General features: G+C 36.0%; 6 protein-coding genes across 7 annotated transcripts; 3 read left to right on the plus strand and 3 right to left on the minus strand.

Annotated features, from left to right (window-relative positions):
* The first annotated feature begins 901 nt into the window (after positions 1–901).
* Positions 902–2,616, plus strand: LOC124435404 (serine protease 23-like). Its single transcript, XM_046985339.1, has 4 exons — positions 902–1,392; positions 1,527–1,615; positions 1,897–2,214; positions 2,301–2,616. The coding sequence occupies exons 1-4, from the start codon at positions 942–944 to the stop codon at positions 2,433–2,435; spliced, it is 993 nt and encodes a 330-aa protein (XP_046841295.1). The 5' UTR covers positions 902–941; the 3' UTR covers positions 2,436–2,616.
* On the minus strand, positions 2,482–6,444 carry LOC124435407 (lactadherin-like). 2 transcript variants are annotated; one of them, XM_046985344.1, is made up of 5 exons: positions 6,273–6,444; positions 5,908–6,021; positions 5,299–5,579; positions 3,742–3,880; positions 2,482–3,036 (listed from the first exon to the last, which is right to left on the minus strand). In XM_046985344.1, the coding sequence occupies exons 2-5, from the start codon at positions 6,005–6,007 to the stop codon at positions 3,032–3,034; spliced, it is 525 nt and encodes a 174-aa protein (XP_046841300.1). In that variant the 5' UTR covers positions 6,008–6,021; positions 6,273–6,444; the 3' UTR covers positions 2,482–3,031. The 2 variants fall into 2 exon arrangements, with proteins under 2 accessions (XP_046841300.1, XP_046841299.1); XM_046985343.1 differs by having other exon boundaries at positions 5,908–6,025.
* A 2,582-nt stretch (positions 6,445–9,026) lies between these two features.
* Positions 9,027–10,955, plus strand: LOC124435405 (histamine H2 receptor-like). The gene has a single exon (XM_046985340.1). It carries the CDS (start codon positions 9,413–9,415, stop codon positions 10,334–10,336), a length of 924 nt encoding a protein of 307 aa, XP_046841296.1. The 5' UTR covers positions 9,027–9,412; the 3' UTR covers positions 10,337–10,955.
* A 1,064-nt stretch (positions 10,956–12,019) lies between these two features.
* LOC124434153 lies at positions 12,020–13,791 on the plus strand. Its single transcript, XM_046984034.1, has 2 exons — positions 12,020–12,053; positions 12,308–13,791. Exon 2 carries the CDS (start codon positions 12,592–12,594, stop codon positions 13,789–13,791), a length of 1,200 nt encoding a protein of 399 aa, XP_046839990.1. The 5' UTR covers positions 12,020–12,053; positions 12,308–12,591.
* Positions 13,792–16,061: 2,270 nt separating this feature from the next.
* On the minus strand, positions 16,062–21,833 carry LOC124434154 (TBC1 domain family member 22B-like). The gene is made up of 14 exons (XM_046984035.1): positions 21,519–21,833; positions 21,390–21,465; positions 21,080–21,172; positions 20,195–20,403; positions 19,932–20,108; positions 19,782–19,852; positions 19,463–19,591; positions 19,311–19,376; positions 19,075–19,189; positions 18,883–18,989; positions 18,719–18,794; positions 18,435–18,562; positions 17,974–18,069; positions 16,062–16,304 (listed from the first exon to the last, which is right to left on the minus strand). Exons 1-14 carry the CDS (start codon positions 21,637–21,639, stop codon positions 16,179–16,181), a joined length of 1,590 nt encoding a protein of 529 aa, XP_046839991.1. The 5' UTR covers positions 21,640–21,833; the 3' UTR covers positions 16,062–16,178.
* A 628-nt stretch (positions 21,834–22,461) lies between these two features.
* Positions 22,462–23,472, minus strand: LOC124434055 (3-hydroxybutyrate dehydrogenase type 2-like). Its single transcript, XM_046983912.1, has 2 exons — positions 23,155–23,472; positions 22,462–23,056 (listed from the first exon to the last, which is right to left on the minus strand). Exons 1-2 carry the CDS (start codon positions 23,423–23,425, stop codon positions 22,563–22,565), a joined length of 765 nt encoding a protein of 254 aa, XP_046839868.1. The 5' UTR covers positions 23,426–23,472; the 3' UTR covers positions 22,462–22,562.
* Positions 23,473–23,516: the final 44 nt, after the last annotated feature.

Consider the following 23,516-nt stretch of genomic DNA (forward strand, 5'->3'; position numbering starts at 1 on the left):
CTACTTTATGGCGCCTTTAGGCAATGTGAATGTTGAATTGACTGGTGTTATTGTTGCATGACTTGTAATCAAAAGTAATTCGTTTTTAGTTTAATTAATAATTCACGCAAAGCATTCGTTAGCTCACGAAAGTATAATTTGAGCATTGAAGAAATTACACAAAAATTATTTAAATATTGAAATATTTCAGTTAGAGTTCCACTTAGAATTTGACGAGTCATTGCTCTTTTTTTCTGAATACAACAAATCGCACAAATATTGTGTTAAATCCGAGTTCTTTTTGTACGAAATTGAGTGGTATAAAGTGTTTATCATTGACAAGGCTTAAAGGGGTTTGGCTCATCCACATTTCATCATCTTTTGTATTTTAAATTAGCTTATTGCATTTATGAAAATTAGTTTGTATATATTTATCTCACACCATTTAAGGTAGTTTGAAAAAAAACCTTGCTTCAAAATTGCATTTTAACATTTGACAATTTTATAAGATTTTTTAAACGAGATGTTTCATGTTTTCTTTTAATTTCAAATTTCATTGATCAAATCATTATGTCTACCTTAATTGCTTTTGTCTGGAAAAAATATCGCTTTAATCTGTTGACGTACTCAATCAGGTTTTGTCAACGAATTTATAAAGGCATTATAACAAGCTACGATGAGAGAATGCTCGTTCCCTAGTATATTCTTAAAAGTGTTGAGCATGTTAACAGTTTGTCATTTATAGGTGTAATAATAAACGAGGAAATGTACGCAGGCTATGCAAATATTATTCGATACATGTTAATGAATACGCACACGCCTTGCAGTCGCCTACTGTGCGTAAACTTTTTAAATATAATGCGCGCAAATTCCTCGACTACTGTTGGGTGCGCTGTTTCTTTTAATCGCTTGCGTCCATTAGTGCAGATTCGTGTCTTAGATTGGAAGATCTTGCTGCCGATATGAAAGTCATGATTTCTTTCATTTTCACTTGTTTGATTGTCGGTTGCTTCACGGTGACTTCGTTGATGAGCCAAGATATACGAGTGCCTGGTAGCTTTGGTTTAGATTCCAATGAAGACGAACGCAATAACGTTTCTGAAGATATCGACATGTCTTACCTTCAATGCGATAGTGAGGTCTGTAAGGTAGTAAAAGCTTACATAAAGGAATTACCCGGAGCAGGACTTTGGGTTGTTGACAACGAACAGCAGAAACCGCGATTAAAACGTCGAATATTTTTTCCCGACAACCGATTGAGTGTTCGTGAGAAGAGCGTGAAAAGATTTCCGTTCAATAGCACTGTTGCAATACGTGTAGACGGTGTCGTTACGTGTAGTGGTGTTGCTCTACTCAAAGATAGATTCTTTCTAACCGCAGCTCACTGTGTTCAACCTCATGGCAAGAGAAAAGGTAGGGAACGCTAATGGATGTTGTGGTGAGGGTTAATGAACCTGGCCATATGCCATTTAAAATATGTCAGATTGTCTTACGTGATAACCGTGTAAAGTTGACTCCAATTTATTTTAATATTTGATGTGTTATAGAAATCGAGGTCGGCTCTCTACTCTCCTACCAACAAATGGAATGGGTCAAAGTTGACAAAATACGTGTACCGTCTATCTGGAAGAGAAGGGTATTGAAGAATACTGAGTTTTACTTAGTTTATTATAAAGCTTCAAATGTATCAATGAAATTATGGATAAAAAAATGGATAAGCAAATATTGTTTGCATTACTTAAGCTAAGTCAGTTATGGACTTGGGTATTACACAGCTTCATCGCAAGCTGGAATTTGCCGAAATTTAGTTGAAAGCCTTTGCACCAACATGTGTGGCGATCGATTACATGGTCTTTTGAAAAAAATTATCGTTAATTGAAACCTAATGTTCTGTCTGTTTTTATGTCTCCTGTTTAGGCTTCCATCAAAAAGCTCCGTTTTAAAGACTATGCTGTACTTGAGACCGAGGCACCTCTTCCCGTAACTCCGATGACCATTGGTTATGCGGGCGTCAGTGCTGATGGCAATGAAATGCTACAAGTGAATCAAACCTATGTTTACATCAACGCCTTTGACGACAAAAAGCGCTACGACGATTTGAATATGCGTTTCTGTAAAGTGAGAAGGGTGAAATCCTTTCAACTTTTTAGCCGCTGTGACACGGTTTCCAAGACTGCGGGCGCTGGTGTATATGTACGCATGCGTAATAAGGAAAGTGGCAAAGTTGATCGTAAGGTATTATAGAAAAGTCATGATTGAATGAATCTTTTCACTTCAACTTGCTCGCCATTTTTGCTCTTAAATAATGCTTGTTTTTATAGGTGATTGCCATAGCAACTGGGGATTTCGGTTTGAAGGAAAACCGAAAGTATTCGGTGGCTCTGAGAATCAACTCGAGGATGTTTCCACATATTTGCTATTTCGTTACGCGTTCCTTCAATGGCTGCAGTACTTGATTACTCGACGTGTGTTTATGTTTTTTATAGTTATGCGTGCAACGTATTTTCTAACTATAAAAACATCTGAAGAATATAATTTTAGTTAATATTACTTTTCTTTTTCTAGTTGTAGTTGTATGAATGATTATTTACAGCTATAGGTCTGTAGCAGCCTGTTAAACAAAAAATTCTGCTTTAATTATGTAGTGTATTATTCATCTCTATCCCATTTTGCGACTTTTGTTCTCAATGAACAAATAACACACATACCCTATTGTTTACACTCAAAACTGTTTACATATTAATGAATTATTGACATCATCGAGGACATGAGTCTGTCGATTGGAATGATTGAGATTATCGTCTAGAATCTTTACCTTTTTCAAATGGAAGTCCTCCCAAATCCCACTGAGTATCATCCACTAAAAGTAATATTAAACATGCACCAGTTTGAGGAAGACGCTTCGTAACGGGAAGAGTTACGTAAACGTAAACTTATTCAAAGAGTTTCTAACGTGGAATACAAGTGAAATAGCTCATTGCCGTAAATTGAAGCGTGTTCTATTTGCGTTTGTTAGCGAAGTCTTCGAAGCTCTTGACTACTTGAAAGAACATCACGCTGTAAAAAATAACATATTTCTTGGTTTGAATGTGGAATATGGACCAGTGGTTTGTGGTGGTTTGAACTTGAAACAACATTGTTTTCTGTTCATTAGCTGGTTGAAGAAATCTGGAGTGGAGACCTCGCTAGGTATGTTAGTTTTGGCTTCACTAATGAGCATTGCTCTTTGAAATTATGAAATAAAACAAAACAAAAAGAATTAAACTAGTCACTGAAATCTAATATCGCGCCTGTGGCGTTTGTATTTCATTTTTTATCGAAAGCATCATGAGAACTGACTTGTATAGTAATTAATTATTGGTAATTTAATAGAACGCAATGATCTTGAATCAGGGAGATTGCTATTCAAAAGTGCCATTCGCAAAATCAGGGACAATTCGTTTGAATGAATCAATGTCATAAATTTAGATGAATTAAAATTTCAAATCCAGGAGTTGGCAGTATTCACTTTGCATTATTCATTGATCTTATCAAATCCCGTCAATCAAGCATGAAACTAGCATCCATTCTTTTTCCAAAACTTCTTATTTCAAGGAGTGTTAGAAGGTCCAATAATCTCGTTTGTGTTCAATAAAAACGACAGAGTTATCGTACGCAAATTACGCCTCACTTAGATGCAATTTTGCTTGTATTTACTTGACTCTTTTTTTTTCGACGACTATGGAAATAATGTGTGAGATTTCAACAAGCAAATTTTCTTACCATCGCAGCCGTAGTACTCGACCCTTAAACATATGTCATTTTTCCAAGCTGTTGGATTTATTCTGATGTATTTTGCCACAATAGCTGGATGTATGTTATGGTCGACGACATCGAAAGAATTCTTGTTCCCTTTAAAGATCTTTAATAAAATAGCAAACATTTCACTATTGTCAACACTTTTTGAGAACTTGCCATAAAATTTGCAATTTTGTCGTTGTACTTTTACACGTCATTAAATAACTTGTTTTGTTTGTCGTTCATATTCGTGTCCACCTAAATCTTTCGTTTTATAATGTTGTGTCAAAACTATCTGAATGATTGTATGAACTAATTTTGTGGGGTTAGGCGCGTAAGGTCGAACACGTAAATCTTCCTCAATTTTCAGGGGTGGACAAAAAAGTATCCCTCCCTCCCCCCCTTATAATCATCGTTATAGTTGGTGTGCAATTTTTCCCCTGGGAGTGAGAGAACAATGGAATGTTCGCCATAATGGATGACATTTGCATTGAAAAAAGCATAAAAAGGAAAATCCTTAGTTAAAATCATTCAACATGGCGGCCATTACGTAGCTTGCACATCATGAATAGGCTTGTAACTCGTCATCCTTACAGGGGAATCTTTTAGAAACAAAGGCCTGCAGTTGAACAATAAATGAGACGAAAATCTAATGTTGACAGTCGTCTGCTATCTACTTTTATCACACAAGAAAAAGAAAATTTAAGAAATAGCAAGCATACTGTTGACGTCATGCTAATGTTTTTCTTCAAAGTTATCAATCACAGTTGGGCTGAACAAAAAGCCAGAATGAGTCATTGACTCTGAAGATGACTACCGCTAAGGTGGTCGAAACGTCAGTCAACAACAACAAAAACAGTCCTTCTCAGGACTATATACCAACCTGGACGATCTACATTTACAAGCATGAAAGTTTTATGTAATTTTTACATGGGCTATTTTGTGTCTACCATGTGTAGTGGGAGGATAATGAAAAACGCATACCATAAATGCCCTTAATAGTCCCTTCCCTCCCATTATTCCCATGAAATTTCAGGCAAATAAGTTAGTTTATCAACATAAATCCTGTTTACCCTCTGCCATCTTCGTGTGTCTTCGTGGTTGTAGGTTAACTATTAGCTGTACAGTACACTACGTTGCTCGTTGCTGCATTGGCAGCATTGAAAATGAAAAATCTTACTCGAAAACAAAATGAACCCATTAGTCTTTTTGTTTTAGGTCTGTTGGTTTATCTTATCCAACATGGAACTGCAGTTTTACACGTGACAAATTTGTGTTAAGTCCCGGATGGATGATGTCACAAACTAAATGCGACGAGTATTGTTGGTGAGTTGGATCAAAATATTTTGTTGAGTTTTTGCTCTCAATACACGAAATTTTAGCTTTTAGTGGGCTTATGTGTATAAAGCATTAGTAGTAGAGTAGCTTGCCCATTCGTGGGCTGGCTACGTCACTCGCAATTGCCCTGAACAGAAAAAGTACCAAGAGAGAGATAGCCTTTTTCGATTCAATTTGACACCATTCACTTTGATATTATCCTACCTTATCCACACCATCCCTCTTGTATACCCTCCAGTCGTGGCCATCCATACTATAATACAGTCTGTAGGACTTAACATGTCTGTCTAAATCTCCCAGTCTCCCTTGCGTGCTCACTTTGGTTATTTTTGTCTTGAGCCCCAAATTGAGTTGGAAATATTGCTTTCTGTTTATAATGGACGGGCACCAAGCATCTAGGACATCAAAATCTTTTCGTTTACTACTGACTTTGATGTCTTTGTCGTCTACGTCTCCTGATTGTAGACCAACGGCTTCGTTACATTCTACAGGTCAATTAAAACAAGAAATCTGTGTTGATGTCATACCTAGAATACGTGTAACTTATTCTGACATATTTTCGTTTGATTTTTATGATTCGAACCAAGAATATAATTCTTCAAATGATGAGTTAAGAGTTCAAATAAAGAGAAGTCTTTCGCAAGACTTATCCTTTCTGCATTGTCTTTTGTTGAGAACTGACAACCGCAGGTTTTCTTTTTGTCAGTTTTCTCGCGTGAAATGTTTACAGAGTATGTCCACTGTAACTGGTATAAGCTGTAGCAGTTTTCATTTGAATACAAACGTGCAATGTTATTTAGAATGTTCGTATACCTTTTTTACCTATCGCGCCTCCTAAAACGAACCCAACTTGCCAGATAATTGAACACAATGTAGCGAACACGACAAACTGGTTGCTGCTCACGGCAACCATATTGCGATAAATTACTGTCTTGAAGAAATAATATGGAAGATTTGTTGTTATAACTGGTTTACCTAACCGTTTATGTTAACTGAATTTTTATAAACAGCGTGGAGTGGAGAGCTTCAATTAGTACTTGTGTTAAATCTTTATGCAGAATATGATATGATTATTTTTGTGCTTATATACAAGGATATTTCAAGTGATATCATATATAATTCTTAACGCAATGTTTTAACTATAAACGTAATGTATAAAACAAAATCTATACAAACACCTGTCTTTTTATGAACAAAAGTAACTCGAAAAATCCCCAGGAAGATTCGTCTCGCAATTACTTCTTTTCTTTTATGAACAACATTGAATATTTGGGCGTATCATTTCTTACGTAAATTTGTTATAAAACAGATGATATCATTTCGTATATTTAGGCGAGTTTTGGCTCACTGACCAAGGTCATTAATAAATAACTAGTTTTCTTGTACATGTACTTCCCTTCATCGTTTACATAAACACTAAAAGTAAAGAACAATGCGACGTACAGGTTTTTTTCTGAAACTTAACCTGTTATTTTAAGCTTTTAACTGCATTGTAAATCTGCTCTTTTGTACATAATGACTAGATTAATTTCTGACTGTTATATCTGCTCTTTTATACTAAATATTTCCACAGCAGGTTTGATGTGAATTTGTGTAAACTATAGTGTAACTGGATGGGTTGCTAGAAAAGACTTTGTTTATATGCATTGAAAGATAGACGGTATACGAAAACTTTTTAATTGTCGACTTGAAAAGATAAGCTGCACGAATGCTCGAGAATATATTGTGTTGATTTTGGAAATTACCTGTGCATAACTGATAAACTTCACTGTGCAAATGGCCAGTTACGTCAGTACTACAATCCTCGAAAAGAATCGACTGACGCATATGACAACTGAGGAATTTGTTAAACGTTGTATTTCGCTACAAATGGTAAACGTAACGGAAGACAGACTGGACAAAAGGAGGTTAAAACGTGTAAGACGCTGATTGTTGGCAATGAAGGTTGCCATTGAATCGCAAGACAAGTAAAGAAAAAATTATGGACCGCTAAACCAATAGAAACAATAACAAACTAATGGAACTAAAGGAGACGTTGAAAAAGGAGGATCAAGACAAGAACTGCAGGTGATGGGCCATCTTCAATGCACAACTAGAAATAGTTATTTTTGGAGGTGAACATTGTCGTCAGATGGTATAAATACACCCAGCTAAAGCAGAAGCACCGACATATGCGACACTGATATGAGTAATTGAATGTAAGGACGTTTGGCGGAAAGTTACAATAAAAGGCAAGAGTTTTGGTAATAGGTTTGCTAGTGTTGCAAATTTTAATGACCACTTTGGGGTGGGTGGTGAATGTTGAAGATTAATTTCATCTAAATAAATAGGATTAATCCGCATTACATATGATAGGGCGGTACGGAAAAAAGAATTTTATAAAATAGTTGGTGGATAAAGGAGACCTAAAGAAGCTTCAGCAATTGTATATACGAGACAAGTAGCGCGGGCTTAAAGTCCTCGGATGTACAAAGCCGTATATACACCGAGTGAGAAACAAAAACGACGTAAAGTTTGCTGAAGCCTTTAGACGGGACTTGAGAAAACTTGAGCAGATTTGAGATTCAGCAAAACGCTTGGAGGATTAGCAAAGCTGAACGGGATACCATTAAAGTGAAATTTATCTATTAGCAAGTTATGATGGAAGTTTCGTTTGGCTGGGTCAGTGTGATGGGAATGACTTAATTTGATGATGCGGTTGTTGGATTACACTAGGGAGCCGATTACATGGAGCAATTTCAGCCTGGGCTGAAATTTTTTGTGATTATATGGTCAATTTCAGCCTGATGTTTAGACCGGGCTGAAATTTACGAAGCTCGTCCGAGGCATGATCGCCAGTTGTCGTGAATTTGTTGTCATCTTGTTGTCGTCATCATAAGCAACAGGCACGCAATTACGCATGCGTGAATATTTTCAGCTGTGGTTTCAGCCCGGGCTGAAACGAATACATGACAGATTTTTCAACCCGGGGTTAAATTTCAGCCTGGCCTAGAATTATTCTCATGTAATGGCGTACGCTATTTTGCTCGGATCTTATAACAAGCCCGGCCAACCAGGCTGAAATTCCTCCATGCAATCGGGCCCTAAATTAAACGGGAACGAATTGTTGAAAACGATTTAAGAAGATTCTATTCTCGTTTATACATACATACGATGATATTCTCAATACACATTTAATATACACGACAACTTTTTTGAAAATAAACATGTTTCGACATCTCATGATGCCATCTTCAGTATGAATGAAATAATAGGTGATACAGGGTTTATATAAAAGTAATATGATACATAAATTAGAACAATAAAAGGAAATAAGATAATGTTTATTTTCAAAAAGTTGTCGTGTACATTAAATGTGTATTGGCAATAGTGCTTTACGAAATTATGGATATTCTCAATGTTCGACATCTCCTTTGATATCATGTTTTGTAGCATTTTTATGAAAATGAATTTTTAATCTTTGTGATAATCAATGTTGATGCTTCATGACATATATATTTATGGCAAAATCTCGTCATTTTTAATAACCTTTTGTTTCGGCAATGATGGCAATCAACAGTGTATATTATTGATTGTACTGGAATAATGAAAAAAGTTATGAGAATTATAATGAGCAGATGCGCTCTCCAATAAAACTTGTGTGAATGAAAACGTCTGTGAATGAGAATGCACAGATGCGTGCTCCCATAAGACTGATCTTATCGACAATGGAAGTTGTCCATTGAACATCAATTGATTCTCAAAACACTTCTGGGGCCAAATGGTTCAAACGAGCAACTGTCACGTTCATTTAAATTATAAACTTGGCGTTTGTAAAGCAATTGTTAGAAAGCGAAAACGTCACGGGTGTTTGTTATTTTCATTTCACGATTGAGTTTTTCACTGCAAATTATGAACTAACATATTAAATCTCTTTCAGCAAAAATTTCATGAGAAGAAAATTCTCAACGTCAAAAAGCTTACACTAAGGAATTTACTTAAAATAATCTCTTCACTGCATGTTTCAATTGACTCGACAGGTGATTAACAATATGTTAGGGTTGATTCATCAAATTTTATTGTGGAGCTTAACAATACACGATATAATATGATTAGCTCTTCTCAATTAAAGTCAATGCTGATGTAACGGAGCAAGAATCAATTCCATTTGACGCTGTACTTTCAAGAAAATTTCCAAGAACAAAGTGCGTCGTGAAAATCTATATACTTCTATACTTTACAGTTAAACATCTACTCGAGGAAATTGCTTTCACGCACGCCTAGACAGAATCTCTTAAGGTAATCAATTAAAGTTTCAAATCATTTGATCAGACAAAAGATGGCTTCATCTGCGGATGTTTTTGGAATGGCTTGCTTAGCAATCTTGATCATTCTTACTTTGTTTGGAAACACGCTCATTTGTACGATTATACTAAGAAACAGACGACTGCGCATCAGCTCGAACATATTCGTTTTTAACATAGCTCTTGGTGATATATTGTGCTCTGTATCAACACTACCTTTGTCCATTCTGTTTCTAATGTCACAAGAAAAATGGCCGCTAGGGTCAGCTGGATACATATTTTTCGATGCAGCGTGGTTGTTTTTTCTCATTTTGTCATTCTTGAACATCGAAATCATCACTTTGGATCGATTTTTCGCGATCACCAAACCATATATGTACGAATCAATTGCAACCAACAAAAGGTCAGTCACTCTCTGTGTGTGCATTTGGACATACGTCGTTGTGCTTGTTTGTGGATTAATTCCTACATTTCGCTTGGCTGACAAACGCATATACGAATTTCATATACCAGGGAATGTCTACTATAGCGTCTTGATAATTCACGCAGGTTTAACTTGCATTAGCGTTCCAATACTATATGCTATCCTCCTTCACCTTGCCAAAAAACAAAAGAAGAAAATTATTGAACAAACAAATAATCGGACTTCACGACATTTTTTTCGCGAACTCAGAGCAACATGGACGATTGGCTTTGTCATCAGTCTATTTATGCTCGTTTGGTTGCCATTCCTGATAAACCAGTTTGTTGATTTTGATGATATTAACGATGGTAGATGGGACTATAAAAACCGCATTATGGCATATATAACGTACTGCAACGGTCCGGTAAATATTTTTCTGTATTCATTATGGAATCGTGAGATGAGAGGGATGATATTAAAGTTTTTTAGTTTTAAAAATGCCCAGGAAGCAACTAGGAGACCAAACGATAGAAATCAACGTATTACACTCGTGTAAATTTGTATAATCAAAAGGAAGTTGACCAGCGTCTCACCGTACGTGTCTACGAATGAAGGACTAAATGTCAGTTTCCATCGTTAAAAATTTGAAATAAGGTCGAAGATCATGTTGATCGGAATCGGAGCAGTCAAATGCATGGCTCAGAACAGATTGGAAAATAACTCTTGATTCCCGAAATGCTACAAGATTCTAACTTGACGTGAAATTTCTGGGAATTATGGTGGTCAGTTGATCAACACACATGCAGGAGTAAATTTATTCAGCACTAAAATCGTTGGCAGAAATGTAACATGTATAAAGGACGATGTTTACAATAAATTTATGTGTTATTTGAGCGATTGTATATTTGTCGTCAATCTTCATTGACTTTGCATTTACGCTAGTCGTACTTGAAAATTCAAAATTGAGTAAATACACTTAAAATTATATTTTGACAGCACCATAAACCGCATATATTGGTGTTGATGATAACTCATATTCTATATAATCATAATCATTTCCTGAGGCTGTAAAGATGGCTTGCAATAACATTTCGAAAACTGTTGACAACGAAACTAGTGATATGTTATTTGATACCAAAGTTTTATGAATATAACTGTTTATGTAATACACGAAATTGTGTCACGTTGCGAGAGAACACGGATTATAAGGTATCTGACGTGGGAAAAACCAATAAGGATGTCCTTTCACAAAAATTAGTACTTTTTTAATTTGTTTGAATCAAAACAAAACAGCCAGAAGTTCTTGCTATGTGACAAGATGCTCCGCGTAGGCGACATTGAAAATTTCACGAACAGATAAAATTACATTGTTGAACACAGGGGCGGATTGAAACTACGTCACATTCAGCACGCGACGTAGTTAAATTCTTCACAGCAGCGGAAAAAATTAATCAAATTTTAAATGCCTCTAGTTGAAAATAAAAACAATTTACCGAGTGTGGATCGAAGTCCGTTTTGTCGAAAGGACCAAGAGCATTTTTCTATTCGTCTTTTGCAGGTTCGAGTCTCGTCTCGGTATGGTGTAGTTTGTTTCGTTGTGTGAATAATGATCATGAATTCTTTATCCGAAAATTAATTAAATTTTTTTCTGTCCTCACAACGAAAGCATTAGAAAAATAAACATATTGTCAGGGTTAGGGATAGTATTATGAGAAAATTGTGCAACAACGTGCATTCACTGAGCAATGTTATTGTTTCCAAGACCTGGATTAAGATTGGGATTAAGGGATCAAGTGGCTAAAATAAATTATATTTCACTTGCGGGAGAAATACCCATAGCTAACCCGCACAGAGTCAGCACGCCTTAAATTGTGCTGAATTTGGAGACTAAAATCTGTCTCTTGATTGGTTTATTGCCGTTGTGCTGACTAACGAGCCGCCGTTTTTGCTGAAATGTTCAAGCGGTGTTGTGCGAAATTCAGCACAGATTGAGATTGTTGATAGCTGAGGTTTTATCTTTGAGCTTCAAAACCAACGATTTTAATGAGAAGCATGGCATCTTTCACTGATCGAGTCGAAGATGCTTTTACGAGGAAAGATGGGACTTTTATGGCTCAACTCTACGGAGAGATGTTGGATTGCCTGAAAGTCAACAGCATTGTTACCAACGATAATTTGTTGGATCGTCTCGGTGTTGATATTTTCCGAAATATCAATGCCGAATTACAACCGCAGAGTGCCAAGACAAAGAACACAAATTTGGTTGCCTTAAGGTTAGAAAACTTATGACATGTTATGCATGCATGCTTACACAAGAATATATAAGCAAATATAAATTGACTTGATGTGATGCCCGATGGATTTGTCATTTGTGGTTTATTTATGTGATTGAAAACAAAACAAATTTTCCAATTTCGATCATATTTAAAACGTTTCTATTGATTTATTTCTTGATGTGTTACTTAAGATAAGATATACAAAAATGAACTGAAGCATAATATTTGAAATTTACATAACATTATTTCAGATCTGCTACAAATGGCAACTGCCTCTATAGTTCATTGTCAATTCTGCTTGTTGGTGACAACTCTGTGGTGACTATTTTGAGGCTCATGACCTCTATAGAATTATTTTTATATGCTGATTATTATGCGAAACATCCATGTTTTTCAAATCTTTTTGAAACTCAGCATAACAAACACTTTGATTCCATCTCAAGCATGGTGGCCATGTCAGTCTCTTTTGAAGCTATTGATAGTGCTGGAAGTGGTTGTTCTGTTGCTGAACTGGTCAGGGCAGAAGCTGTGTTAAATGCAAAAGATATGGCATGGACTGGGTTTGTTTGTTTGTTGGCACTCTCTTCAGTTACATCCTGTAGCATTTTTTCTTACTATCCTGACATATACTCTAGTGCTTATAGGTGGAATTTATTATTTAACCAAAGAATTGAACCTCGAATTCGATCTAGAGCTTGTGCTTCCACTAGTAATTATTTGCGAGTTTTGTTTTGCTTTGAAGGTTCAGCTCCTCAAGCAACTGCATTCAAACACAATGCCTTTGATACTTGGTGGGAAGGGAACTAAAAGAAAGGGAAGTAGTCACTTGTCACAAGCTAAAAAGCCCAGTATACAAACAAAGTTGAGGTTTACACCTTCTGGTCCTACTAAGACAACCATGACAACTAAGGCTCATCCATATGGTATATCTCACAGTAGCGCTTTGGGTTCTTGTGATGCTTCTTCTTTTATTTCATCTTCTACCTTGCAATTACCAGATAATAAAACTGCAAATGCTGATTTGCCTAGAAATCCATATGATGTTGGTTTTTATAGAGAAAAGGTGAGAGGTATGGAAATTCATGAAATTGAAAAACTTGTGAAGAATGTATTCGTACGTGATGAATGCTATGAATTTCCTAAAACTGTTGATGCAAATGGTCGCAGTAGGTCTTTTCGACATGATTGGCTGAAGGATTATCTTTGGCTTTCGTATTCTCCAAGTCTTAATGGTGCTTTTTGCTTACCATGTGTTTTGTTTGGTGATAGGTTTCCCTCCAAAAACAGTCGAATTAAAATATTTTTTTCAGAGCCATTAACACATTGGCCTGATGCTAAAAGTGCAATAAAAAGGCATATAAGTACATCATCAGGTCTTCATGTTCACACTTCGGCTCTTCTTAAGGATATCTTGGATCAGAGTTCCGGTAAAAGCCAGCCAATAAATGTCATGATTGACAGTAACTTAAAGAAAAAGATTTCAGAGAATAGGAAAAAATTAGTTCCAGTAGTTGATACCATCATTCTTGCAGGTCGCCTTCAATTACCACTTAGAGGTCATCGGGATGATTCTCAGTATCATCCTGAAGTTGGTGAATATTCTGAAAAGCATGTTGGTAATTTTATTGAATTATTAAACTTCCGTGTTCGTGCAGGGGACACCATTTTGGAATCCCATCTTAAGCATCATGATAAAATGCCTCCTACATCTCTAAAACTACTCAGAATGAGTTAATTAGGTGTTGTGGTCAATTCATCACTGAACAGCTTCTAGTTGAAGTAAAAAAGAGCAAGTTTTATGCATTGATTGCAGACGAAACATGTGATATTTCTAATAAAGAACAGATGTCTTTGGTTTTGCGTTTTGTTGACGAGGAGTTCAACATAAGAGAAGAATTTGAACATTCAGGACTGTCGTGGGCAGGGGTATGATGGCGCAGGTGCTGTTGCTGGATGCATTAATGGTCTTGCTGCAAGGATTAAGAATTTGAATGAGAAAGCCATTTACACACATTGTTTCAGTCACAGATTAAATCTTAGTATTTGTGGGACTTGTGCTGTTCAGTATGTAAGAAATGTTTTGGAACATGTGAAGGAAGTGGCTAACTTTTTCAACTCTTCCCAATGCAGACAACTAATTTTGGAGAAATGCATTGGAAAACGCTGTCCAGATTCTGCAAAAAAGAGATTGAAAAGTGCTTGTAAGACAAGATGGGTCGAGCGTATTACTAGCTTAGATACTTTTGAAGAACTGTATGTTGCTATTGTTTTTTCCTTGGAAGAAATGAGTTTTAACGTCGAAGGCAAGTGTAATCGTGAGACCTCTAGTAAAGCTTCCCCTCTGTTACATCTTTTGACATCTTTTGATTTTATTGCAGCACTCGTAATAACTAGATGTATTTTTGATCTTACTCTTCCAGTTACTCAGTTACTTCAGTCTTCTAGTAATGATATTGCTGACGGTTTGAACTTGATTGAGGCATTAAAAAAAATTGTCGAGAACTGTAAGAAATGAAGTCGATGTTTATCATGCTAACTGGTACAGTATTGCATTGACGATGGCAGAAAAGGTGGGTGTTGAAGAGAAAAAACCTAGAACTTGTGGTCGTCAGGCAATTAGAAGTAATGTTCCGTCTGAATCTGTATCTGATTACTTTAAGAAAACAATAACCATTCCTTTAGCTGATCACTTGTGTTCTGAGTTAGAAAAACGGTTTGATTCATCAGCAACTAGCATATATTATGGCTTGTTTTAATTCCATCCAAGTTACTTTTGTGTCTTTCTTGTGGCGTTTCTTGGAAGGAAAAATTTTATTCATTTTCTTCTTTGTTCTTGGATGATCTTCCAAATCCAAAGGCTTTAGATGGTGAACTTGATCTCTGGCAGAAATACTGGGAATCGTCTTCTACAACTTGTCTTCCTGAAAATGTCTCTTCTACTTTAAAGTCGGTAAATTTTCCAGGTTTTGAGAACATAAAAGTATTGTTAAAGATCTTAGGTACTATTCCAGTCACTTCTTGTGAGTGTGAGAGGTCGTTCTCTGCTTTGCGAAGACTAAAGAACTATACAAGAAGTACTATGGCTGCTGACAGGTTAAATGGTCTTGCTTTATTGTATATTCATCAGGACATTAATCTAGATATAGAAAAATTATAGATCTTTTGCAAAAGACAAAGAAGAATTGAACTAGCTTTCTAGTTCGGAGTGAAAGTTCTTCATGCCTTTTTTAAACTCTTGACTGTAAAGATGACTGCCGCTAACCTCAGTCAATATAAACACAAACAATCGTTCTCAGGACTTTACTTACCTGGACGATCGAAATCTACAAACATTTTTTTGCTTTTTTTTATTGACAACTTCATTTGATAAATTGACATAAAATCGTTTGCATAATAATCAGCATATAGGTATGACTAGACCATTATAAAATGAAATTCCATATTGATGAAGCGTAAAGAATTTTTTTAGGCTAAGTTTGTAATGAACCAGGCCGTCCATGTCGGAAGCCCTCAAAGCATATTTTTTTGCGAGTTTCCTAGGCATGCTGATGAGCTCTGATATTGAGCGAAACGGTCAAAAATCGATAATTTATGAGCAAGAATGTTAGCTCATTCCAGTAATAAATATTTTAGAAGACCAACTGCAAAAACGCAGGAAATGGCGTTTTTCGCAATATAATTTTAAAAATTTACCGGGGGGGACATGTTCCTGGACCCCCCCAGAAAAGTCGCGCTAACGGTGCGACATTGTGCCTAAGTTCATATACGAAGCTGGATCCGCCCCTGGTTGAACATATGTCCAATTAACAACGACAAAATAAACATATGTAAAAATTTTCATTCATTCTCTTTGTACAAAACTACAATTGTATTTGTTTGAATCAAAACAAAATAGCCAGATGTTCTTGCTATGTGACAAGATGCTCCGCGTAGACAACATTGAAAATTTCACGAACAGATAAAATTACATTGTTGAACATATGTCCAATTAACAACGACAAAATATACACATGTAAAAATTTTCATTCATTCTCTTTGTACAAAACTACAATTGTATTTTATAGACAAACGTCAGACAGTGTTAACTAACAATGAAGACAGACACATCGTGTCCGTTTTATCTCATTGAAGATGTTTCGGTGCTTCAGCAAAAAAACACTTCAGTTTAAAAGCTTCGGCGACTAATAATTCGACATCTTTAAAGCCCCAGTTTCCCGTTGGTAGATTTTGTAAGAGGATGAGTAAACTCTAAAAGAGGTGAAAAAAATATGTTATTTTCTAAGTCGTTTGTACGATATGAACAATCTAATGATACAGAGAGTTTGTAGATTACTTTAACAATTAACGGATGACACATCAATGATACTGATAAAATATCTTTATACAAGATTTTACTCAAAATATTGAGAAAAAATGATTGATGCGCGTTTTGAGTATAAGTATTCCTCATTGCTGAGTAAAACGGAACTCTTCACAATGAGAAGAAATTACTCAGCGATGATTACTAAAAATTTTGAATAAGAGTTATTTGATTTTACTGTAATTACTGTTGCTGTTACTTGTGTTCTCTGTTGCTGTAGTAATTTTTGTTGTCTTGTTGTTGTTATTGGTAATGTTCTTCTCACGGCTGTTATTGGAGTTCCTGTTTTGTTTTGTTAGTGCTTTTGTTGTAGCTGTTGTTGTTACGGCTGTTGCTGGAGTTTCTGTTTTTGTTGCTGTTATGCTATCATAGCTGCTGTTGTTATGGGTGTTGCTGGAGTTTCTGTTTTCGTTTTTAGTGCTATTGTTGTAGCTGCTGTTGTTATGGGTGTTGCTGGACTTTCTGTTTTTGTTGTTGTTAGTGCTTTTGTTGTAGCTGTTGTTGTTATGGCTGTTGCTGGGTTTCTGTTTTGTTGTTGTTACTGCTTTTGTTGTAGCTGTTGTTGTGATGTCTGTTGCTGGAGTTTCTGTTATTGTTGTTGTTACTGCTTTTGTTGTAGCTGTTGTTGTTATGGCTGTTGTTGGAGTTTTTGTTTTTTGTTACTGCTTTTGTTGTTACTGCTATTGTTGTAGCTGTTGTTGTTATGGGTGTTGCTGGAGTTTCTGTTTTCGTTTTTAGTGGTTTTGTTGTAGCTGTTGTTGTTATGGGTGTTGCTGGAGTTTCTGTTTTCGTTTTTAGTGGTTTTGTTGTAGCTGTTGTTGTTATGGGTGTTGCTGGAGTTTCTGTTTTTGTTTTTAGTGCTATTGTTGTAGCTGTTGTTGTTATGGCTGTTGCTGGAGTTTCTGTTTTTGTTACTGCTTTTGTTGTTACTGCTTTTGTTGTAGCTGTTGTTGTTATGGCTGTTGCTGGGTTTCTGTTTTGTTACTGCTTTTGTTGTTACTATTGTTGTAGCTGTTGTTGTTATGGGTGTTGCTGGGTTTCTGTTTTTGTTTTTAGTGCTATTGTTGTAGCTGTTGTTGTTATGGCTGTTGCTGGAGTTTCTGTTTTTGTTACTGCTTTTGCTGTTACTGCTATTGTTGTAGCTGTTGTTGTTATGGGTGTTGCTGGAGTTTCTGTTTTTGTTTTTAGTGCTATTGTTGTAGCTGTTGTTGTTATGGCTATTGCTGGAGTTTCTGTTTTTGTTACTGCTTTTGTTGTTACTGCTATTGTTGTAGCTGTTGTTGTTATGGCTGTTGCTGGAGTTTCTGTTTTTGTTTTTAGTGCTATTGTTGTAGCTGTTGTTGTTATGGCTGTTGCTGGAGTTTCTGTTTTTGTTTTTAGTGCTATTGTTGTAGCTGTTGTTGTTATGGCTGTTGCTGGAGTTTCTGTTTTCGTTTTTAGTGGTTTTGTTGTAGCTGTTGTTGTTATGGCTGTTGCTGGAGTTTCTGTTTTCGTTTTTAGTGGTTTTGTTGTAGCTGTTGTTGTTACATTACGAACATACACGATGTCAAAAGCTACCTGAAAGTCGTTTTCCTCTTGAATTTGTTTGGAATATTTCATCAAGAAAGCAGCACAAACGTATAAATGAAATTTTGCGAAACCTTCCGATTCAGACTACATAAAAATTTGGGAATATTTAGAAATTTGGATTATTGTTAAGATGCGAAGCTCCACAGGCTGAATGAATGGTTTGAGCCCGCGAATGAATGGTTTGAGCCCACAATGCTTGCATGTAGATGTAGATCGTCCAGGCAAGTGTAGTCCTTAGAAGGACTGTTGGTGTTGAAAAATGACTACCGCTAATGTGCCGTAACGTCACTCAACATCAACATAAACAGTCCTTCTCAGGGATCTAATCTTATTAAATATACAGCCAGTTGCACAGCTAAGTGGCCCTTCTGTATATTCCCTATACCTTGGTTCTACTAACCTGGACGATCTACATCTACGTGTAAACACGTCAATAACAAACTACTCACTAAATATGTGTCCCAAAGTCTAATAGTACAGCGCAAAGGTAGTTCTCGCATTAACAAATTGTTCATCCAACGAAACGAGAATTGTAAATATTCGACATTGTGCTTCACTAAATGCTCGTGAAGTGCAACTGTAAGAAATAATTGAAAGTTAAAACGAGACAAAAACGCTCTGACGGAAAGTTAAACAATTATTATCGCTTTCGTGTTAATCTACATCTGACGATGGAGATGAAACATATTACATTCAATGCATTCGTTTTATTATGTTGGAAAATATATATTACCATCCACTCTCTGTATTAAATCTTTCAACGAGTGAACTTTTTGTTGAATTCCCGGTTGAGCAAATGTATAATTATCCTTAAGAAGAAAGAAAACAGTTTAATACTGAGCACTACATGCAATAAAACAAACGAATTGCGACCACGAAACTTAAAATCCCATTTACCTGAATACCATCTAGTAATTTTCCCAAACACCAAAAACTATCGGCCTCAATAGTCATAAGGGCGTCCTTGGATAACTTAGTTACATCATAAATTTCCAAATCCCCATCTACAATAAGATTATTCAACTCTGTTAGTTAATGTCCATCCTTTCTCAGGTGATTCGCTCGTAAACACAGAAAGTGGAAAAGTACCCGCAAACGCAGATAAAAAGACGAAAAAAAATGGAGTGACTAAGTCGTTGATGCCTTGCACGTAACCGCTCGCTGGATGCCGGATTGCCCAAATATATAAAATCCGTTCAAACGCCTAAATAGATATTTAAAAGAAATGACCAACAGAAAATAATGTTCGTGGTTTTTTTAACTTTCGAACAGCTGGATATCATTAAGGCGAGCTTTTAATTTTTCAAACAACCAAATAAATCAACCTCTTGAACTGCTTTTTGTTGAAAAAGTGGTATGAGAGGATTCGTTCGCGGGATATCAATATGAATCTGGAAAAACAACGAGAAAAAAAGTTTACAAAGAGTATATTAGCGCGTTAAGCGTCTAATTTGTCTCCCAAACATGTTCAGCATACTTGTCGAAAAGTATCTTGATGAATATCTTGATGTCTGGTATCATAATATTGCTTTAGTAAGTTATAATATTCCTGACGTTTTCTATCTAAGACGCTTTGTCGTCTGTCTATGTTGACTGGAAGATAACCCTTAAACAAAAATTGTACACACATTACAATTCACAAAGGAAGCACGTATTTTGAAACAATATGTTTACTGCTGGGGGCAGAAAGATTTAAACCTGAGCAGGGAGAGTTAAAAACATATACTTATTCTTATCCTAACCTAAATTTGGAAACAAATAATTAGTAAGTGGTTGCACTTTGGAAAAATACATACTGATAAAAGTTGCCATGTGGTGGGTCTAACTTGTGAAGGTACACCTGACCAACTGAACTGTCGTAGAGTTACTGTGAAAAAATTAGAGTTAAAAACATTCGCAATACATCTTGTTTGTAGTTCAAAAGACAATCAAACTGAATTAAATACCTAAATCTGTATTTGGACCAGCCAGTAGTTTGCCAAATCTTTCCAACTTTAACATTTCCTGTTCTTGTATTTCAAGTTGTATTTCCGTGTCAGGTGACAAAGGAAGGAGCTTTGGATGTACTGTGTATTCTTCATTGGGAGTAGACGATAAGGTATTTGATAGTTTTTCATTATTGCCTGAATTTTACCCACAAATACAAAAGTCAAATTTGTTGGCAACTGATTCCTAAAACAGTTAGTAAATATTTCTCATTATACTATACCGTGATTATGTTTTTTCTTAATCCTGGACAAAATACTGGTTTTAATGTCTGCACTTCGAATAACCTTCACTGATGGTTCGTGAATGATTACCGAGCCAACAGGTTCTCCTACTTTCTCAATATCTTCATCATCTTCGCACCATGCATCATGTGTCTTACTTGCATAATCATCAAATGATCGTGTCTTGCTTTTCATCTTCTCTTGATGACTAAAATGAAATGTAAAGTATAAAGTAACAAAGGGTAGCAAATGTACTAAAATTGTCTCTGAACTTATACAGGCTTTCGGCTTTTAAGTTAAAGCAAATCCCAATTTCTTTCGACTTCTGAAAGAGTTTGGTATTACTGCTCCAGGTAAAGGTTGAAAAAATAATTTATGAGAACTGTTTACAGCAATGTGATAATAGAGGTGATGAACCCTTTTCCTGCCGGCCAATTATGAGCACATAAACACCAAAAACTGCAAAGTTTTTTTTTAACATTTGCTAGAGCTTTTGCATAGTAACTCGGAGTTAGTAGAAATTACAAATGCAAAGACGTTCAAGTATGTCCTTGGGTGCTGATTTTCTTAATGGTTGAAACATGAGATAAATAATTTAAACAAAATGGACCTACAGTACAAAGAAATGTGTGATATGAATCTGATGGATAAAACTTTGGCCTGGTAATAAAGTGGAACTCAAAGAAAGAATTGCTCAGATGACTAAAATTGATGGTAGAACATAAATATGGATGAATGTATATTAAAAAAGGACAAATAATGGGAAAATTTCGGTTAAAATCATTGCAGTGAAAATCCCATGAAACAAAAAATCTGTTCATTTGTGGGTAAACTGTCACACCCTTATCATAACATTATACCCTGTTATCCTTAGTTGCACAAACCTCAACACAGGACTTCCTGATAGAGTAGATAATCCAGAGCCTGATAAACTGCTTTGGGTGTCTTGACTGCTTTTACTATGCACAGCTTTTATACTAGTAAGAATTATGATAAATACAAAAGATGGAAGCCTTAAATATGTCTAATGTTAGACATAAGTACATTTCAATTGACTTTCTCACTTATAAAACCTAATTAGTCATGCATTGCGGTTTGAGAAATTGCTGATATATAAATTGTACGTCCTTCTACGATTACATTTTAAAAACGCAAGTAACGATATCAAATAACATTTGCATTCGAAACACACACTAGTTAGTACACAAAAACTTGGGTAAATAAAAATTTAATTCAAGAAACAGTTCCGCTTCGAGCGTTCGAGAGTGATCTTAGACAATGAGAATTAAGATAAGGACGACAACAATGCAGCGGAGATTTTACCTTCCTGGTAATTTATTTGTGTTGCGTTTCCAAAGGATTTCTTTCCTCGACCTTCAGATTTTTCGACACTTTTGAATTGAGCACCTAATTCGATTACTCGATTCTTCGCAGCATCGCTCATTTTCTATCAGTTGCTAGCGACATTTGCTCATCAATCCATTCATAACACTCGTGTTTCATAAGTTCTTTTTTATAACACTCAATGAAACACGCAATGTTTGACTTTTTTCTTCAGTAAAGTGTAAACTGTGGTTTTTTTCGATAATTTTTTCCAGCTTTCTATCATGAATTGTTATTGTTTTATACAGTAGCCTGCGTGCAGGCGACAGGCAAAAACGTGGACGGACGACAAAGACAAAAGAAAAGCGAAAAATATTTACACAGGACTGTTCATCGAAACGCACTATCCAAACTTGGCTAATCAGTGGTACACTCTAAAATAGGTTAGAAACTATTAGCAGAGTTTTGTCAGACCAAAAAAGTTACCAAAAATGACCAATTCAATGTCGAATACCCCACAAAAATTGTCTTAACCCGCTATTGGGTTAGCTACAGCTGGAGCGAAGTGTAGTATGGAAAGCTATATATGGAAAGCTATAGGACAAAAGTAGTCGAGAATTTTTTTGGAGTCGAGTTTTTTTTTTTACAGTCGAGAATTTTTTTTTACAGTCGAGATTTTTTTTTACAGTCGAGATTTCGACTGTAAAACTCGACTGTAAGTTCTCGACTGTAAATTCTCGATTTTACAGTCGAATTCTCGACTGTAAAAAAAAAACTCGACTCCAAAAAAATTCTCGACTACTTTTGTCCACTATGGCTTTCCATAGTGTAGCTCTATTTAAGTTGAAAAAAACATCTGCCGAGCCCTAGCTATAGAAAATATCAAGCTGCAATCATGAGGTGTGAAATATGGGTCATGGACAAACGCAAGACAAAAAACATCTTTCTGTAGTTTATCTTATTCCATTTATTAGCCACAATTAAAGTAGTTACAATCAGTTAAATCATAAAAATAACTTGTTTTCTCAAACTTGCATTTACTAATTATGGTAGGGCCAGCCCACCATCAAGAACAAATTCTTGCCCAGTGGTAAAGGCGGATTCATCAGATGCCAAATAAATGGCTAAATTTGCAACCTCTTCTGGCTTACCAAAACGCCCCATTTTTTGCAACTGAAGAAAACTTTCCCTGGCTGCCTTTGGATCACCTGTAGCTTCAAATCTTCCAATAAGAGATGGCGTCTCAATGCGAGCAGGACATATACAATTACATCGAATACCCATATCCACAAAATCCGCAGCAATTGATTTAGTGAGGCCAGAAACTGCAGCCTTGGTTGCAGAATATGCACATCGATTGCGAAGACCCAAGACATTTGATGCAACTGAACCCATATTGACTATGGACCCAGCACCTTGAGTTAGCATCTTTGAAATGAAGTATTTACACATAAAATACATACTTTTGATATTGACATTAAAACTCGAGTCCCAGTCCTCCTCGCTGCAATCTAGTATGGAACCATTGATAACAATGCCTGTGTGTAAATGAATAGCAAGTCAAATTATGAAGTATGGTTGAAGAGTGCCTGTATAGTCAGTTTTTTTAGCAGCAGTATAAATGTTTTTCAGTTACCTGCGCAGTTGAAAAGCACGTCAATTCTAATGAAATCGTCCGCTAATCTCTGGATTGCTTCCTTGTCAGTGGCGTCCAATACTCGAGTTTCAATACCTGGTACTTCGTTAAGTTCCCTCAATTTATCTTCGTTTATATCGGTCGCAATAACTCTTGCGCCTTCTTTGGCGAATTCTATGGCTGTGGCACGTCCTATGCCCTGTGCTGCAGCTGTTAAGATGGCGATTTTACCAGCTAAACGACCTGGACGAATTGTTTCATTTGTCGCCATGATGGGAGGGGAAACCAAACTGGGACAATACCATTTTCATCTTTTACTGCTCATTTCCCCGTAGGCTTACGGTAGGGAGTTTGTCTCCGTA

Source organism: Xenia sp. Carnegie-2017, unplaced genomic scaffold (assembly GCF_021976095.1).
Source record: "Xenia sp. Carnegie-2017 unplaced genomic scaffold, XeniaSp_v1 HiC_scaffold_14, whole genome shotgun sequence".
In the NCBI taxonomy this organism is placed as follows: domain Eukaryota; kingdom Metazoa; phylum Cnidaria; class Anthozoa; order Malacalcyonacea; family Xeniidae; genus Xenia; species Xenia sp. Carnegie-2017.